We start from the raw sequence: 19,901 nt of genomic DNA on the forward strand, positions 1-19,901 counted from the left end.
ACATGGGTGGATCACCTGAGGTCAGGAGTTCAAGATCAGCTTGTCCAACATGGTGAAACCCCATCTCTACTAAAAATAGAAAAATTAGCTGGGTGTGGTGGCGGGTGCCTACAATCCCAGCTGCTTGGGAGGCTGAGGCAGGAGAAGCGCTTGAACCCGGGGGCAGAGGTTGCAGTGAGGTGAGATCACACCACTGCTCTCCATTCTGGGTGAAAGAGTGAAAGTTTGTCTCAAAAAAATAAATAATAAATAAATGCACACACAAAGATTCAGAGGGAGGCCACGTAGGGTGCCGTGCACCTGTGGTCCCAGCACTTTGGGAGGCTGAGGTGCGAGAATCGCTTGAGCCCAAGAGGTTGAGGCTGCAATGAGCCATGATTGTACCATTGCACTACAGCCTGGGTGGCAGAATGACACAATATCTTAAAAAAGAAAGATGCAGAGCGAATAATACAGTGAACCCACAAATAAATTTTTTTTTTTTGAGACGGAGTCTTGCTCTGTCGCCCAGGCTGGAGTGCAGTGGCATGATCTCGGCTCACTGCAGCCTCCACCTCCTGGCTTCAAGCAGTTCTTTGCCTTAGCCTCCTGAGTAGCTGGGATTATAGGCGCCTGCCACCACGCCCCGCTAATTTTTGTATTTTTAGTAGAGACAGGGTTTCACCATCTTGGCCAGGCTGGTCTTGAACTCCTGACCTCATGATCTACCCGCCTCAGCCTCCCAAAGTGCTGGAATTACAGGTGTGAGCCACCGCGCCCGGCCGAACCCATAAGTATTCTAACAGGTGTCAAGATCTTTCCATATTTGCTTTGTTTGTCCTGTTTTCAATTTGCCGAAGTATTTATATTAAAATTATATTATCTTTATTAGTATATAATGTACATATTTTTGGGGTGATATTTTAATACATTAATTTGTGAAGATTAAATCAGTGTAATTGGGAAATGCATCACCTTAAATATTTGTCTTTATGCTAGAAACATCCAAATTATTCTAACTATTTTGAAATGTACAATAGACTATTGTAAACTAGTCACCCTACTGATATGTCAAACACTAGGTCTTATTTCTTCTATCAAGCTATGTATTTGTGCCCATTACTCTGCCTCTCTGCTGAAGTATTTTAAAGCACATCCCAGATACCTTGTCATTTCTTCCCTACTTCAGTGTGTATCTCTGAAAATATGGTCACTTTCAGCTGGGTGTGGTGGTTCACGCCTGTAATCCCAGTACTTTGGGAGGCCACGGGGGTGGATCACCTGAGGTCAGGAGTTCGAGACCAGCCTGGCCAACATGGTGAAACCTCATCTCTACTAAAAATACAAAAATTAGCTGGGCGTTTTGGCGGGTGCCTGTAATCCTAGCTACCCAGGAAGCTGAAGCAGGAGAATTGCTTGAACCTGGGAGGCAGAGGTTGCGGTGAGCTGAGATCGCGCCATTGCACTCCAGCCTGGGCAACAGAGTGAGACTCCATCTCACAAAAAAAAAATTAAAAAAAAAAAGAAAAATATGGTCACTTTCTCAGATAACTATGCCATTATTATACCTAAGAAAACTATAAAAATTCTTTAGCATAATTTACTATCCAGTCCATAATCACATTTCCTCATTGTCCAAACAAAGTCTGTTTTACAGTTGACTGGTTTGTATCAGGATTAAACCAAGGCCCACACCTTTGATTTGATGATGTTTTGAAGTCTTCCTTGATGTAGGCCAGCACCTCTCCCCATTTTTTCCTCACCATTGACTTAATCAAGAAGCTGTCATTGGTTGTCCAGTAAAGGGTTTTTTAAGTACTGCACTGATGTTTTAGAAGATTGTTCTGGAGGCAGTATAAAGATTCTGGGGGGGAGGAAGAAAGAGGCAAAATTAGAAATTGTTAACAGAGGTTCTCTTGAAGGTGGAATTATGGATGATTTCACTTCCTACATTTATGCATCATTTGAATATTTTTATGATTAACATGTTATTTTTATAACTAAATACTTCTACTTCAGGAGAGGAGGAAAAAAGATTTGAAACAGGGAAACCAATTAGGAACCTGTTTCTTTAGTCTGAGAAAGAGGTAGTGAGGACCTGTGGGTGGTGGTGATAGGGATGGGGAGCAGAAAATGGACTTGAGCTACTTGGAAGGTGGGTGCACAGGACTGGGTGACTGGATGTGGGGTGAGTCAGAGGGTAGCATGGGGCTTGACTCGGGTTTCCGGCTTTGAGTTCTTGGGATGGATGGTGGTGCCATCCATATAGGATAGTGGTTATAAGAAAACTAGAGGGTTTTTAGTGTGGGCCAGGAAATGATTTGAGTTTGGGTACGTCTGGAGGGTAACTTTTGTGAGGTAGGCTATGGAGATATATAGACACAGCCTTGAAGCTGGGGGTGGAAGGGTTGGTCTGTGGGTGTGGGAGTCACCAGGAGGGCACTGGTGGGTATGGAAGAATGTGTGTAGAGTGAAGAACAGTTTCACAGTGTGGGGTGACGGGAGAGGGCCCAGGTAGGAGAATGTGAAGGAGCAGCCAGAGATCAGGAGAACTAGGAAAGAACAGTGTATCCAGGGCCAGGGCAGGAGAAAAGTTCAAGACAACTGGAGATATGGCCAAGTGTGCCTTGTATTAAAGGGCAGGGTCCTGCTGAGTGCGGGAAGTTGAAGAGGTAGTGATTGGATTCTGGGGATCTAAGGAAGTGGGAGTGCAGGTGGAGGGACTGGAGGGGATGGCTGCAGATAGGTTTTTTGTTTGTTTTTGAGACAAGGTCTTGTGTTGCCCAGGCTGGAGTGCAGTGGTACGATCTCTGCTCACTGCAGCCTTGACCTCCCAGGCTCAAAGGATTCTCCCACCTCAGCCTCTCAAGTAGTTGGGACTATAGGCATGTGCCATTGTGCCCAGCTAATTTTTTTATTTTTGTAGTGATGGGGTATCCTTATGTTGCCTAGGCTGATCTTAAACTCCTGGGCCCAAGTGATCCTCCTGTCTCGGCCTCCCAAAGTGCTGAGATATAGGCATGAGCCATCACACCCAGCCTGTGTTTTTAAATTGTGGTAATATATACATGATATATTTACCTATTTTAACAGTTTTTGTAGTACACAGTTCAGTGGCAGTAAGTACATTAACTTTGTTGGGCCACTGTCACCAGAATGCAGATGGTTTTGAGGTGGGAGGAGATGGGGAATTTATCTCTGAGGGTCGCCTAGAGTAGTCAGATAATTACCTCTGCTTAGTGCAACCCAGTGCTTTTCAAAAGCCACTACTCTTAGAAACTCTTCATTGCTTTCCATCTAGTTCCCTTTCTTCTTTGAAGCTCTAGAGTACTTGCTTCTTAATGCCCTTGCCGTAGGCTGGTGAAGAATATAACCTTCTAGAAGCTGGGCTCTGTGCCACATTCATCCTCATTTCTTGAGTTACCAGCCCGGTCCACAGGGCTTGGCCTATGAAACCCTCTGTAATGAGGATGGAATGAGTAAATGGAAGGTCAGGTTTGTTTTCGTAAGAAGCCACCATCAGAATTAATTGACTGGGAGGAATAAGGGACAGTCAAGGTTTGGGGGCAGAAGCTGAGCAACTTTGCCCATCCCTGGAGAGGTCTAATAGCACTGGATCTATATTTGTAGACAACTGGGTTCCTTAGAGCACCCTTATATTCCCCTACCCCACTTTAAGCATCCCCAAGCTGTAATTTGGGCTGCCTGCTGTTCAGTTTCCATGCCACCATCTATGTCAAGGGCCTTTTTTAGGTCAGTTTGGTAAACTGCAGTTTTTGGTAAAAGCACCCTGGCTGACTGACTGCCAAAGCTGTAGAGTTTTCATTACCTACTGACTGAGCCTCAGCCATATGTCTGCTGCAGAAGTTCTTGTTAGTTCACCTGCTTTGAAAAGTGAGTTCCCAAAACAAGGTGGGAGAACAATTGGTTCTTCTCTGTACAGAATAAACCCTAACAGGAACACTAACCTTGATGCTGGTGCCGGATGTTGGAGGAGGGAGGAAAGAACTCAGGAGCCTTGCCGGGCGTGGTGGCTTAAGCCTGTAATCCCAGCACTTTGGGAGGCCGAGACGGGCGGATCATGAGGTCAGGAGATCGAGACCATCCTGGCTAACATGGTGAAACCCCATCTCTACTAAAAATACAAAAAAACTAGCCAGGCGAGGTGGCGGGTGCCTATAGTCCCAGCTACTCCGGAGGCTGAGGCAGGAGAATGGCATAAACCCGGGAGGCGGAGCTTGCCGTGAGCTGAGATCTGGCCACTGCACTTCAGCCTGAGAGACAGAGCGAGACTCCGTCTCAAAAAAAAAAAAAAAAAAAAACTCAGGAGCCTTGAGCTCCAGCTTTCTTACAGGCAGGGCCCTGGGAGAATACGTGCCATCCCACCCTGTCTGCAAAAAGAGCCCTTTGGGGAAGGGTTTATTACTGCCATTTTACTGGTAGGGCTGCTACTCGTCCAGGCTCATACAGCTAGTTGGTTTCTGTTATATGCTGAGGGAATTTAGAAACTGGAGCAATCCCAGGGAAGGCAGCACCATGAGAAGGGTGCGGATGCCATGGTAGCAGGAGGAGTACTGGCCAGGAGATGAGGAAATGTGAAAAAATATTCAAATATTTGAATGGACCTGACTACTTTGGTCAGAGGCAGCATGACAGTAGTGGAAAGGGCTCAGACTTCAGACTTGGACACTAGGTCTCTCTCCCTGAGGTTAGAAATCATGTCTTGTTCATCTCTACACTGCCAAAACGAGTATTCCCACCGTATGCTGGCTATATAGGAGGTGCTATGAACATACTGATCATGGAAAAAGTGTCCTCTTCCTTTCCCAAGCTGCATTCTGGTGTTCTTGACCTTCACCCTTCCACCTCCTCTGGGTGATCTTAGGTACCTCCTACCCTGTATTTGTTTCCTATTGCTGCTATAACAAGGTACCACAAACACAGAGGCTGAAACACTTGTGCTCTTGTGGTTCTTTAGTTTAGAAGTCTGAAATGGGTTTCACTGAGCTAAAATGAAGGCGTCAGCAGGGCTGTGTACCTTCCTGGAGGCTCTCGGGGTAGGACCCATTTCCTTGCCCTTTCCAGCCTCCCTAGGCCGTCCACATTCCTTGGCTCCTGGACCTCTACGTCCATGGTCAAAGGCAGGGGCATCCAGCCAAGTGTCTCTGGCATCACATCACTCAGATAGACTCTTCTGCTTCCTTCTGTTGTATTCCCCATTGGGATTATACTGGGCCCACCTGAATGATCCAGGATACTCCCTATTGTAAAGACTATCTGATTAGCAATCTTAATTCTCTTTCACCATGGTAGAATAACATATTCACAGGGATTGGGATGTGGGCATATTGGGGAACCATTATTCTCTCTACCAAATATCCTATTATCTCCCTTTCACAAGCTGCTGCTTTGCCTATAAAGCCAAGCTCATGTAGCCCCTATACAATTCTAGAGGAAATTTCCTTCTCAAACTATGATCTCATTTTTCCCTTGATCTTTTCAAAAATACTCTGTGATGTATTCACTCCTTAGTTTCTTATTCTTTGTCCACTGGAACTTATCTTAAAAAACAGTCCTGATAGCTCCCTGTTGCTGAGTGAGTCCCTTGGCCACTTCCCTGCTCAGCTCTTCTGTGTTCTTTCGCCTGTGGATCTCCCCCTCCCCAAAGCCGTCCCTTTGTTGGCTTTCTGGTATTCCTCTTACCTGTCTGCTTCGGAGTCTCCTTTTCTCCCTTCTTCCTCCTGTCCCTGGAAGGCTTAGTCAATTTATCACCCACGACAATCTCATCTCCCACCATTGTAATTCTGAACCTGGTGCTGCAGGTTCCCAGATCTTGCTCTGACCTCTTTTCTGAACCCCCTGAATTTCTTATTGCCTCCCCTGGGTATTTCCAAATGAAAAGACCCTTGGATCCATGTTGTGTACCCCACACAGCTTGTTTAACCTGGTTTGTTATTAGCCTCCACTTCCTCCACATGAGCCCTGTCACCTTGGTGGTCCAGGCTAGAAATCCCCACCGTTTCTGGCTTCTTTATTCTCATTCCTTTTTTCCCTAGTCTGCCACAGCCCACAGGTTTAGGCCTATTGTCCAGGTGCCCTCAAAGTGATGGCGGGGGCAGGTCAGTGGCAGGGGGGGAAACAGGAATATTATTGGGGTATAGGAATAAAGCAAAATTAACTTTATTTTTATCTTAACCTTTTATAGTCTGTTTTTGCTTTAAAATGTGCATATGTGCATTAGTATTAGTATATGTAATTGATTAGTAAGTATTATGTAGGTTGGGGGTACGTGCTCCTAAATTTTCTATTTACATGGTAAGACTATCAAAGTTGGGCAAGTATGGGTTTTCCAGTTTGTTTTAACCAAAGAACCCTTTTACTTATTTATTGATTGATTGGAGACAAAGTCTCACTTCTGTCATCTAGGCTGGAGTGCAGTGGTGCAGTCTCAGCTCACTCACTGCAGCCTTGACCTTCCGGGCTCAGGTGATCCTCCCACCTCAGCCTCCCAAAGTGCTGGGATTGTAGGCGTGAGCCACTGTGCCTGGCCAGAACCCTTTCTTTAAGTGAAATCGTAATCAATTAAAACATACAAATCAAAAGCAGAGCCATTCTGGTTGGAAAGAAGGTGGGGCCTCAAGCCCTTTTTGTTCACTCTAATGGAGGCTCCTTAGGCGCTTTCCGGATGTACATTTTGAAAACCATTGGTTTAGACAGTTGATACAGTTCAGGTCTGATTAAGTCTATGGTCATGTAAGTCTTCATGGACATCAGCAGGAAAAGATCCCTAATATCCTCACTCCACCATATTCCTCCATACTGCTGCAGCATCCTTACTCACCTAAGCACAGATCACATCTTCTTTGTTTCTCCACACCTTCTTCTTTTCCTGAGCAGGCCTTTGCACACAGTAGGTGCCCAGTGAATATTTGTTGAATGAATGGCAAATGGACGGCAAAACTTGTTGGCAAAATTTACATTTGGAAGATTAGGCTCTGTTCTTCCTGGACATGGCCTGTTTAGAAGTTGTTTTCTCTTGGCATTCCAACTGTGGTCCTTAACTCCCGGGGCTCTGTGTAGTCGCACATGGAGTCTGTAGGCCCAGGGTGTCTTCTCTAAGGTAGCACTGCAGCATTTATGGCATTGGTTTTTGTCACAGTTGTAAAGTGGCCCTCTTTCAGGCCTCATTTCCTTGCTTGATGGATTTTGCTAACCCTACATCTCCTAATGTCAGTGTAACCAAGTTTTAAATATGTTGATTAGAAAGAAACCCTTCTGTAGTGTTTCTCAGTCAATCCTGTACATTTAAATCTAATTACATTTGCTCTGACATTATGTAAATGCAGTGTTAAATCAACCTTTCCCTTTGCAGCCAGGCCAGAGTTTCAGATGCACTTTCCGTCCTCACTGATGTTCTCCCCTAGAGAAGCAGCAGCTAACTGAGGAATGAACAGTATCTGCTAGAGCTGAAGTCTTGGCAGTGTATAAGGAGAAGGTGGCCTATTTTACTTTTAATAGGTTAGCTGCTGCTCACCCCTTTGGGTGTCCCCTAGACACTCCTGGGTGGCCCAGCTGCCTGGCATATTGTAACAGGTACTGTTGACCTACTGGGCCAAGGGAAGGGGTGCCTAGGCTCCTTGGGGGCTCTCTCACTTGGGCCACCTCGGTAGTCTCACGGCAGTGAGCTTAAGGGACGGGGCAAGGCTCTCTCAGAGTGGAAGCAGGCTTGTTTTTGGTACGTTTGTTTCAGGCTGCTCCTGAGAAGGCCAAGAACCACACTTGGGTTTTCCCCCATATTTACATAATCCTGGTTCAGACTAGTTTGGTACGTGGTATTGTCACTTGGCTTTTTCTAAGACAGGTATTTTCTGTGTTTGGTTTTATATGTCTTTTTGTTTCTCTGTGCCCCTCTCTTTCCTTTGGTTTTCATTGTAAGGGTGACTTGTGCTGTCTCTCAAGTGGAGACAAGACCAATTTAATTTCTTCTGGTTTGCCTAGGTTGCGAATGAATACATGTTTTCCCTGGAGGAGAATAAGAAGTCCAAGGGACGCCGTCAGCCTTTAAGCAAGCTCCCCCGCCATCACCCACTTGTGCTGCAGGAGTGTGTCAGTGATGATGGTAAGTGTTGTTTTTCCTTCACCAGGAAGAAAGCAGCTCACCACATTAGACTTGACAGGACAGGACATCAGAAGGCCAAGCTTAGGGATAAGGGTAGGCCTGTGGCTTAGCTGCTCTTCCAGATTTCCATAGAGAGGACTGGATTTCCTTATATCTAATTCACTAACCAGATTTCATTATAAGTTTGAGTATCTTGCAGTGTACCTTTTTTTTTTTTTTTTTTTTTTTTTTTTTTTTTTTTTTTGAGGCGGAGTCTTGCTCTGTCGCCCAGGCTGGAGTGCAGTGGCGCGATCTCCGCTCACTGCAAGCTCCGCCTCCTGGGTTCACGCCATTCTCCTGCCTCAGCCTCCCAAGTAGCTGGGACTACAGGCGCCCGCCACCTCGCCCGGCTAGTTTTTTGTATTTTTAGTAGAGACGGGGTTTCACTGTGTTCGCCAGGATGGTCTCGATCTCCTGACCTTGTGATCCGCCCGTCTCGGCCTCCCAAAGTGCTGGGATTACAGGCTTGAGCCACCGCGCCCGGCCTGCAGTGTACCTTAATAGGGGATAATTGCAGGCAGGTTTTTTCCTTTCTTTTCCTGGGAGGTACACAGCTGATTTTTCAAGATAGAAACTCCTGTCAGTGATGCAAAGCCCTGTGCTGGATATGTGGCTGCAAAGATAACTAAGATATGTCTGTGCCTTCAAGACACTCACAGCGTAGTAGGGAAACTGGACAGGTGAACAGATCTCAAGAAAGAAGAGGCGCCTGGACGCGGTGGCTCATGCCTATAATCCCAGCACTTTGGAAGGCCAAGGCGGGCAGATCACGAGGTTAGGAGATCTAGACTATCCTGGCTAACACATGAAACGCTATCTCTACTAAAACTACAAAAAATTAGCCGGGTGTCATGGCCCATGCCTGTAGTCCCAGCTACTCAGGAGGCTGAAGCAGGAGAATTGCTTGAACCCAGGAGGCGGAGGTTGCAGTGAGCTGAGATCGCGCCACTGCACTCCAGCCTGGGCAACAGAGCGAGACACCGTCTCAAAAAAAAAAAAAAAAAAAAAGAAGAGGTATTACTCTGGGGCAGAAGGACAGCATGCCTTGGAGAAGAGGAGCAGGAGGCTGTAGTCAGAGGAACTCTAGTCAGCTCAGTGTGGCTAGAGCTGGAGGGCAAGGCCAGGGAGTGATAGGTGGGTTAGGAGGAGGGGGACCAGATCCTGGAGAGCATTATCATGGAGGCCAGAGTGAGGAGTTTGCCTTACTGGCATTCAGGAGCTGGTGACACTTTTCAAGCAGAGGAATGACATGGTCATTTAGATTCCTTTAGAAAAGATCACTCCTAGTGCTGGCATCTTGAGGATGGCTTTGAGAGGACCACATGGTCTTCCATAATGGTCTGTCTACAATATGAAGGTCTGAAGTAGGATGGTGGTGGTAGGGAATATATTTGGAAGATAAAATCAACTGGATTTGGTGACTGGCTGTGGAGCTATGAGGATGGTAGTTGAGGAGGATGAGTTGAGTGCTTCCCTGGTTTGTAGCTTTGGTTGGGGAAACCTGAGTTCAGTGTCTATGGAGGACGTAGACTTAGGAGTTGGCACTGAGGTGACATTTGATACAATTGTTGGAATAATGAGGCTGCTCTTGGGGAGGGGACCAAGGTGGGTGAGCAGAGGCTGGGGCTAGGTGGACAGAGGAGGGAAGGGAGCCTGTGAAGGAGGCAGAGAAGCAGGGTAAGCAGACATGTGTAAGGAAAACCAGGAAATATGGCACTGAAGCTCAGGGTGCATTGACATCAGTGGAGAGTGGTCTCCTGTGCTGCCTGGAGCCCAGAGATCCAGGAAGATCAGCACTGCTGAGCCTCAGCTCCGGCTCGGTTGGTTACTGGGCCCTGGCACCCACAAGGAGAGCAGAGTCAATTGTACTTGTTACTCTTGACTAACGTCAGACCCTGTCCTACCTGATCCTCTCCTTCCTGATCAGTGCCCCATCTCTGCCTTTTTTTTTTTTTTTTTAAGTAGAAAGATCATGATATGGCTGGGCGTGGTGGCTCATGCCTGTAATCCCAGCACTCTGGGAGGCTGAGGCGGGTGGATCACAAGGTCAGGAGATCAAGACCATCCTGGCTAACATGGTGAAACCCCATCTCTACTAAAAATACAAAAAATTAGCCGGGTGTAGTGGTGGGCGCCTGTAGGCTCAGCTACTCAGGAGGTTGAGACAGGAGAATGGCTTGAACCTGGGAGGCGGAGCTTGCAGTGAGCCGAGATGATACCACTGCACTCCAGCCTGGGCGACAGAGCAAGACTCCGTCTCAATAAAAACAACAACCACCAAAAAAAAAAAAAAAAGATCATGATAAACAGGGTGGGGAACATCCCTTCTGTCCTCCATTCAGAAGTGTGGCAGGACCCTGAGTCAGGTCCTAGGAAGTTCTCTGTGTTCTTATTCCAGCCCAGACAGAAAGTTCAGGTTCTCTGGATAGCATGAGCCTATCTCCCGATTGGTTTAAAGCAATACAGACTTTAGGAAACTGGAAAAGTTACCAAGAGGAATACAAAATTACCCTTCAAAGATGACCATTATAAATATATTAACATATTATCTTCTTGACTTTTCTAGTCAGATAATAAGAGTATGTCCATGTATATCTTTTTAAAATAATGCAATTGAGATAGTACACAACTTTCCCCTACTTTTTTTGTTTCGTGTTTTTTTTTTTTTTGAGACAGAGTCTCACTCACTCTGTTGCCCAGGCTGGAGTGCAGTGGCATGATCTTGGCTCACTGCAACCTCTTTCTCCTGAGTTCAAGTGATTCTCCTGCCTCAGCCTCCCAAATAGCTAGGATCACAGGCGTGTGCTGCGACTCCCGGCTAATTTTTGTATCTTTAGTAGAGACGGGGTTTTGCCATGTTGGCCAGGCTGGTCTCGAACTCCTGACGACCTCAAGTGATCCGCCCACTTCAGCCTCCCAAAGTGCTGGGATTACAGGCGTGAGCCACCACGCCCAGCCCCATAATATCCTTGAATCTTCAGTCCATGACCATCTTTCCGTCCTTGTCCCAAGAATGTGTTTTATAGTTATTTCTTTTGAACTCTAATATAAATCAAGCTAAGGTCACATACTGTATTTGGAAGTTATGTTTCTTTAGTGTTGTATGCCCCTCCCCCTACTTTAAAAAAATTTCAATTCAAGCATAACAATTCAGTGACATGCACACATTTTAACTGTACAGCTCAATGAAATTTTATGTATGTAAACTGTGTGATTTTGCTTCCTGCAATTTTCACTTAACGTAGTGAACATTTTCCCTCATCATTCAGTATTCACAAATGGAATGATCTGGGGCCACTTTTGGCTTTGTAAATGAAACAGATGTCAGTGTGTTAATTTTTTAGTTGTGAGTGTGAGCCTGCCTCTCTGTTTCTGTTTCTTCCATTCTATCTTGGTCACTCCTGTTTGGCCAGGATAACAAAAAAAAATCTGTGCTTGGGTTCTGGGCACCATGGCTCCTGATTGCAGCTGAACGATGGGGCATATAGGGGTTGATTTTCATTGTCTGCGTTGGTGTCCTTAGGGTACACTGAGGTGGCGCACAATGGCAGCTGCCAGATGCCTTCAGATTAAACATGACTGTGAGGGCAGTGTAGAAAACTATCTGCTCTGAGCTGGAGCTGCCAGAAATGAAGAAACAGGCACCTAATGGAAGTACAGACCAGAGCTCTCCTTGGCTGCTTTGAACAGATTTCAGGGGCCTTTGAGAAAGCACTTCTGTTTGGGAAGAAGGAGGGTCATAGCTGAGGACTGATGATGCCACTCACAGCGAGATGCAGGGATCCCCTAGGATGCCCTGTGTGATGGGGCTGGCACAGAGCCAGTCTCCTTTCAGGGGCCGCATACTTGGGCCTTGCTTGGTCACACTTGCCAAAGAAGGGCATAGCAACTGTAGCTTCTCATACCTCCCTCGCATGGTAGAGCATCTGGAGAAACATTTTGGACATCTACCAAAGAGTGCCCTCATTTACTCATAACCTTCAGAATTTTGGCGTTTCCTTTACTTCCCTGTTTCTGTTTCCTTGTTTCTGCTGGGAGCTTGTGGACTATGCCCGTATTTTACTGATTTAGGAAGAACTGGGAAATGTGCACCTTCATCACTTATATGAGTTTTGTGAGCAAACTTTTTTTGATTTCCACTCAGCAGTGTGTCCCTTTCTTGTAGGAAGATGCACCCAAAGGGGATTTTTCCTTCCCAGGCCTTTCCTTCCCAGGTGAAGTCTGATGAGTTGTATGTTCTGCTGTCTAGCGTACCTAGGAGATACCATCTGTCATGACCAGGGATATATAAAGGGCCAGGAAGTCAGTATTTTAGGCTTTACAGCCCTCATTAGTCTCTGTGGTTATCACCGTCTTTTTTTTTTTTTAAGCCCCAATGCTGAAAATGTAAAAACAAAGCTGGGTGCAGTGGCACATGCCTATAATCCAAGCTACTTGGACAGCTGCAATGGGAGGATCACTTGAGTCCAGGAGTTTGAGGCTGTGGTGGGCTATGATCACACATGTAAATAGCCACTGTACTCCAGCCTGGGCAGCATAGCGAGACCCCATAACAAAGATGTAAAAACAATTCTTAACTTCCCGAGTGGGCTGGATTCAGCCTGCAGGATATTGTTTGCCAGCGTCAGGACATCACATCTTGTGGCTGGGAAGAGGAATCATCTTGGACATGTAGCTCCGCTTTCTTCTGAGGCAGAGCTAGGAGGGGTTGGGGAGCCTTGTCCAGAATAGGTACATACCCCTGACCTTTCCAGAGGAAGCTGGAAAGTCCTGGCCAAGGACCATGATATTACAACTTTTAAGCTTTGCCAATTCCCTGTTATTTTCCTTCCTTGTTTAGCTGCACTAAAGGGAAAACTCTAAAAGGTAAAGGACTTAACAGGCTGACATTTTGGAGGCAGCAAATAAGATGGTTTCTGGCAAGATGGTGCTTCATTCTGCTGTCCTTGGGCAGAGGGGCTGAATGTGGCAGCTGTTAAGGGAGAGCAGAGCAAGCTGAGCTCATGGGACAGGAGGAAAATTGGAGGCCATGAGTCAGTTTGGCCAGGGAATGGGGTACTGGCAGGACTGCCTACACATCATCAAGATACTGAAGGAGTCTACTGACAGTTCTTCCATCCTTTGCCTTTATCATCTTTAGGAATCCAGGAGTCACCCTTGGTCCAAACCTAGGACCAGGAGTCCTAGTTGAACTCATCTGCTCTCCAGGCAGAGCCACACATGTGCAGGGTTGGTGCTGACTCACATTTCTGTTTCCTCCGCTAGAGACATCTGAACAGCTGACCCCTGAGGAAGAGTCTGAGGAGACAGAGGCCTGGGCCAAGCCTCTGAGCCAACTGTGGCAGAACCGACCTCCAAACTTTGAGGCTGAGAAGGAATTCAATGAGACCATGGCCCAGCAGGCCCCTCACTGCGCTGTCTGTATGATCTTCCAGACTTACCATCAGGTAAGCCAGCTTCATGCACTCTGTTTACCCAGGACCAGCAATCAGAGGGGAGCTAGATTTAATTGTGAGTATATAGCTTGTCACTGATTGTCTTGGGAAAGGCAACCTCCATCTCTGGCATTCTCTGCCCCATCTGTGTATTGGTCAGTCTTCTCCAGGCAGATAACCCAGCAACGTGGGTTTCAATTGAGAATGCTTTGGAGATGAGCTGAGGGGGGGCTTAGGCTCCCCTTTGCACATGCACTCACCACAGACATCATTGTTTGCAGAGCAATCTGCATTTTTCTTATTCTGGTCCGTGGTTATTCCTGTCAAGTGGTTTGTAGTCCTGGCCAGTGTGGAGAACTAATTTCTTTACCACAGTCTGAACTTCAGCTGAAAAGCCAGATCCTCTAATGTTGTTTTTCTTTTCCCATTGCCACAATGGGTGTTGCCAGTAGCAGAAGGAACTTGGGAGGGGTAGAAGCAAGGGCCCAATATGTGAGGAGGGGTTGGGAAGCAAGACTGCTGAGCTCAGCTGTGTGCTTCATACTCTAGGGCATGTATGGATTCACTGATAGATCTCTCTGGGTCCAGCTCTAGGATGCCAGGAAGGCATTCACAGCAGCAGGTGCCAGGGGACCAGCTCAGTCTCAGCTGGAACCTGCACAGCGTGGCAGGTAGATAAGTGGTCCTTAACCTGCCCTGGTGGTTAAAGTAGCATGGCTACTGCTGAGGCTGGCAGGGCCCCCAATTCATGCTTGCTGAAAATGGAACCTCAGACCAACACACTTTGGATTAGGAACTCGCTAAATCTTTCCATTGACAAAAAGCAAAACCAAAGCCTTTGCCTACGAGGGGAGTGAATGGCTGGGTTCTTACTATAAGCAGATCTACTAAGTAGGAGCTTCACAAATGGCATAGGCTCTGGGGTTGACATCTTTCTGGGCCTCATCCTTGGAATGGGGATGCAGGTGCCATCCAGCAGATATTTGCAATCAGTATAGTTTGCCAAGGGAAGTATGTGGATATAAGTTCTTCCTGGAGGGACCCTGAGCCAGGAATCACACAGGTGGGGCTCCAGCCATGTAACAGTGCTGCAGTTCAGGTGACCTGCTAACAGGTCACCACAAGAGGCAATTAGTGCTGGCCTATTAGGAGCATCTGCTCTGGGTACACTCCCTGGGTGGGGTCACTGCATGGTGTAGCACATAAGGGAGCCCACAGTAGCAGCCTAACTGCTAACATTTCAGTGCTTTTTTTTTTTTTTTTTTTTTTAAAGATGGAGTCTCAGTCTGTTACCCAGGCTGGAGTGCAGTGGCGTGATCTCGGCTCACCGCAACCTCTGCCTCCCCAGTTCAAGCGATTCTCCTGCCTCAGCTTCCCAAATAGCTGGGACTACAGGCATGCGCCACCACACCCAGCTAATTTTTGTATTTTTAGTAGAGATGGGGTTTCACCATGTTGGCCAGGCTGATCTCGAACTCCTGACCTCTGGTGATCCATCTGCCTTGGCCTCCTGAAGTGCTGGGATTACAGGCATGAGCCACCTCACCTGGCCTCTCAGTGCATTTTGTTACCACTTGCTTTGGGAAAATTGAAATCCCAGTTGCCTCTTACCTTGCTCCCTTTTCTCAGTTGTCCCCTAGGGGTCTTTGTATAATGCTGCTGTGAGAAATTGAATTTGAGTCATTAGAGGTAACTTCAATTAGCAGCTCCGGGATAATGGCTGTGCCCCCGGGAACTATAGCCATAGTCAGATCGGTAAGAGAGCCAGCTTTCTGCTGATAGAGCAGGTGGAAGGCTAAGAGCATAGACATGTACTCACTGAGGTGTATACTTGTTCTTTCCCCTTAGGTTGAGTTTGGAGGCTTTAATCAGAACTGCGGAAATGCTTCAGATTTAGCCCCCCAGAAGCAGAGGACCAAGCCTTTGATTCCGGAAATGTGCTTCACTTCGACTGGCTGCAGCACAGACATCAACCTTTCTACTCCTTACCTTGAGGAGGATGGCACCAGCATACTTGTTTCCTGCAAGAAGTGCAGCGTCCGGGTCCATGCCAGTGAGTGCTGCTCACCTTTCTGTGTGTCCTGTCCCAAGAGTATGGGCCTGGCTGCTGGAAGTTCTTGCTACCTCCTGGCCTCCCAGCCCCTAAAAGATTGTTGATGTTTTATTGGGAGAGTCTGTTGCTAGCTGATTTTTTCTGTGTCTCCAGGGGTCCATACTGGCACTAGGCATCTCTGTGCCATCCTCTTGGTTGCAGATAGCAGAAAGGGATTAGTTCCTGCCACTTACTAGGTGTTTGTACCAGTGAATCTACAGTTTCTGACTTTTTGAGACTTTGAGCCATACTATATGCCTGAGTCCTGGGGACTCAGACTAAAGAAAACTAAGGGGTTTCTGTGAGATTTGGTTGTAGCTTTGGGAGGTGGTATATGGAAAGGAATTGCAAATCTCCCTTTTGACTCCGACCACTGGGTTTAATTTGCACATCTTGGTGTCCCTGTTAGGTTGCTATGGGGTCCCCCCTGCAAAGGCTTCTGAAGACTGGATGTGTTCTCGCTGTTCAGCCAATGCCCTAGAGGAGGTGAGTGATCCCACATGGTTACTGTCTTCACCGTAAGTCTTGGTGCATATTCAGGGCCGGACGATTTCATGTTGGACTCAGTATTCCCAGCAGTCTGCATAGGGTCTGGTATGCGGTGATGTCAGAGAGCAAGTATTGTGAGAGTAAATCCTATGACAGTGAGAGTGGTTGCTGCCCACTTAACGGAGTCTGGACGCTGTGTTAGCTCCATTATGTGAAGACCAACTAGTGGTCTTCCTGTGGGAAGAACAATAACTCCCTTAAAAGAATTTAGCCATTTTGAGTTGGAGCCTCAGAAAGGGGCTCAGATGATTCATTGTGCAGTTTTCTCTTCACCGTACCCCTGGAACCTGGCTGTACCTAGCCCACAAAAGAAGCAGTCAGATCCCTGTCGTGCCTCTAGTTTGAGCAAAGTATCTTTCATGACTTTGCTGAGAGTTGTTATTAGCAGTAACAGTGAAGAGGATTATATGAAGTCACGCGAATACTTGGCACACTTTAGCCCTGAGTGGCCTCTCCTTCTGACAGGGCGTCCTGGTGCAGGGGCTGCCTGGGTGAAGCCCCACATGCTATTATGCTGCTTTCTTATGTGGAGGAGTTGCCCAAAGCAGGTCCAGGGGAGAGCAGATTGAATGTTAATGACTTGGTGTTAACCACTTTTTCCTCCCTTTCCTTTCTTGGCAGGACTGCTGTTTATGCTCATTACGAGGAGGGGCCCTGCAGAGAGCAAATGATGACAGGTAAGTTTCCTGAGTAGTGCCTTGGAATGCACAGGCTCAGTTCTGAAGCACACAGTGTCTTTGTGAGGGCACTAGCTGTTCTTCTGAATGACTGATGAGGATTTGGGAAGCACATCGTGTGGAGCTGGAATAGCATCTCCAAGACTCATTTTAAAAATGGAATGCTAAGGGAGCCAAGCAGTCCCAGACTTCCCAACTCCAGCTGCTCCTCTGCAGCAGAGATGTCAATGACATCCTCCTTTGGAGGCGCTAAGAATGGACTCATGAGAATATGAAGGCTGTGAAGGTGATGCGCAGGGACTGTGTGGGCTGGAGTCAGGACATTCACCTTGTCACAGCTGGCGCTGGTGGGCAGAGGCGGCCCACAGGCTAGCAAGCACTTCTCCACATGGCAAACTCCCTGGCTCAGACCTGCTGTTTGGAATGAAGCGAGTGTGCTCAAGGAGGACACTGAGGAGAGCTCAGACAGGCCCACCCACTATGGAACCAAATCTACTGAAGTTTCTGGGCTTCTCAGCTGTTGGGCAACTCATTTTTATGGAGTGAATCTTTGTGCTTAGACATATGCTTAGTTGCTCTGAGGTGGAAACGTAAGATGAATGAGGTTTCTGACGTGGGAGAGCTGGCTGTTTAGGGCATGGTGCATGCAGGTCAGTGCTGAGTATCCTGCTTCTAAGTAGAATCCCGTGGCAACTTGCAGCATATGTTCAGTCCAGCCGTCTGCCCTCAAGAGTCCCTGTCATGCTGTCCCTGAGAGATGGCTACTCTGCTTGCTGCTTCTGCTCCTTCAAAGGCACTTGCTGCCATTATTTGAGGTCACTGTGTTCCTCACAATCACAGGATAGTGCTGGGAACATTCTTATTTGGAGTGGAAATGGCTCTGCTTGAACCTCTCACCTTTACCTCTGAATGCCTGTTCTTCCCTCCAGGGCCACACAGAACAAATCCGTTCCTACTCTAAAAAGACAGCCCCACTAGTACTGCAGACAGCTTCATGGAGCCCCGGTGTTGTCTGTTGTAGGTTTTCACGTAGCATGGCTTTAAGAGTTGTCACCATTTTAGTTCTTTTCCTCTTGGTGCATGCTAGTTTCCCAAAATGTCCACAACTTACTTTAGTTCTTAAGGATGTCCGTTGGATACACCTCTCAGAGTAAGTGGGGCTTGGGTCAAACCTTAAGGATTAAAGAGTGAGTCAGCTATGGAAAAAGGGAGCAGAAGGGAGAGGTCATTTCAGCCTGGGGGAGAGGTTTGGGCAGAGGCCAAGAGAGAGAGCCGTGATTACTGGCAGATTGGGGCACAGCCGGGGATGTTTTCAGGAAGCACTTGGGTCCTGTGGTAAAGAGGTCTGCATAGAGCTCTCCAATTTATTCTCACTCCCTGAAACCTGCCACACACCATTAGCCTGCGGCTCTGCTCATTTTTCGACAGACAGTGAGTGAGTGGTATAAGAAGCATGATCCTGTGCTAACCTAGGGCAGTGGGCAGTGGCAGCAGTGGGGGTGACACTGCTTCCACATACTCAGAGGAGAGACGGTTCTGGTTCTCACCGTCCTGGGTCCCAGGCTGGTGGGGACGTCAGTGGTCACCCAGGTGAGGGAGGAAGCACTGTCAGCAGGCCCACATGAGAAGAGAAGGCCACAGAGCTTTGGGCCCAGAGGTGACTGAGGTAGCCTTTGCCTTTTTGGCAGGTGGGTCCATGTTTCATGTGCTGTGGCAATTCTGGAAGCAAGGTTTGTCAACATTGCAGAAAGAAGTCCGGTGGATGTGAGCAAAATCCCCCTGCCCCGCTTCAAACTGGTAAGGGTTTGTAGACTACAGAATTTCCCAACTTACAAGTACCTGGGTAGAAGAGAACAGGGACCCCCCCTTTGTCCCTTGGTTTTGGTTAGAGTTTGTGATTCTCACTCTGTGGTTAGATTCCTTAGTGGAGGCCAGGTATGGTGGCTCACGCCTGTAGTCCTAGCCCTTTGTGGGGCTGAGGTGAGTGGATCACTTGAGGTCAGGAGTTCAAGACCAGCCTGGGCAACATGGTGAAACCCCAACTCTACTAAAAATATAAAATTAGCCAAGAGTGGTGGTGTGCACCTATAATCCCAGCTCCTTGGGAATCTGAGGCAGCAGAATCACTTGAACCTGGGAGGCGGAGGTTGCAGTGAGCTGAGATTGTGCCATTGCACTCCAGCCTGGGCAACAGAGCAAGACTCTGTCTCCAAAAAAAAAAAAAAAATTCTTGGTGGATAAAGTTGTAACCAGACCTGGATTAGAGCAGGCTGGTGTGTCCTTGTATTTTGGGAGGGACTCTTGCTTGCTTGACTTTGCATTTGGGAGGGGAACAATAGAGGAAGCTGTAGTGTCAGTTCCTGCAATCACTGGTTTTCTTCCCCTGTGCTGCAGAAATGTATCTTCTGTAAGAAGCGGAGGAAAAGAACTGCTGGCTGCTGTGTGCAGTGTTCTCATGGCCGCTGCCCAACTGCCTTCCATGTGAGCTGTGCCCAGGCTGCCGGTGTGATGATGCAGCCTGACGACTGGCCTTTTGTGGTCTTCATTACCTGCTTTCGGCACAAGATTCCTAATTTGGAGGTGAGAGAGGGTGCCATTCTAGAATCCTCTTGACATTTTTCATGATCATTTTCTCTGCATGTTTTCCATTTATTGTGTCAGGAACAATTTCCTCAAGCATTCTGCATTATGAAGAGTGCTAATGAGTTAAGAGATTGAGAGATGGCCCCTGTCCATCTCCACTCCCTGCCTTGTACTCCATAATCCAGTAACACCAAACTGCTTGTAGTTGATTCCTTTTGATTATCTCTTTACTTGTCTGCCTCTCCATCAGGATAAACTCCTTGAGGGTCCATATCTTATTACTGTGGGCATCCTTATTACTTAACCTAGTGTCCGGGACATGCAGAACCTCTGAAAATGTTGAGAACAAATGGGGAGGGCTCCCAAGAGTTAACCATGAATTGCCAGACAGTAGAGATTTCTGCGGTTCTCTGAATGGTAAAGATTAG

General features: G+C 47.3%; 1 protein-coding gene across 6 annotated transcripts in view; it reads left to right on the forward strand.

The window, feature by feature from the left end:
• KDM4A (lysine demethylase 4A) overlaps positions 1–19,901 on the forward strand; it is a 57,444-nt gene that overhangs the window by 26,990 nt on the left and 10,553 nt on the right. For all 6 annotated transcript variants that reach the window (XM_010371888.2, XM_030942117.1, XM_030942116.1 and 3 more), the window contains exons 12-18: positions 7,978–8,098; positions 13,403–13,584; positions 15,421–15,625; positions 16,074–16,150; positions 16,835–16,890; positions 18,579–18,687; positions 19,285–19,470. In XM_010371888.2, the coding sequence (XP_010370190.1) occupies positions 7,978–8,098; positions 13,403–13,584; positions 15,421–15,625; positions 16,074–16,150; positions 16,835–16,890; positions 18,579–18,687; positions 19,285–19,470 (936 nt within the window). The remainder of the gene's footprint in view (positions 1–7,977; positions 8,099–13,402; positions 13,585–15,420; positions 15,626–16,073; positions 16,151–16,834; positions 16,891–18,578; positions 18,688–19,284; positions 19,471–19,901) is intronic.

The sequence above is a fragment of the Rhinopithecus roxellana genome, chromosome 12 (assembly GCF_007565055.1).
Source record: "Rhinopithecus roxellana isolate Shanxi Qingling chromosome 12, ASM756505v1, whole genome shotgun sequence".
NCBI lineage: Eukaryota > Metazoa > Chordata > Mammalia > Primates > Cercopithecidae > Rhinopithecus > Rhinopithecus roxellana.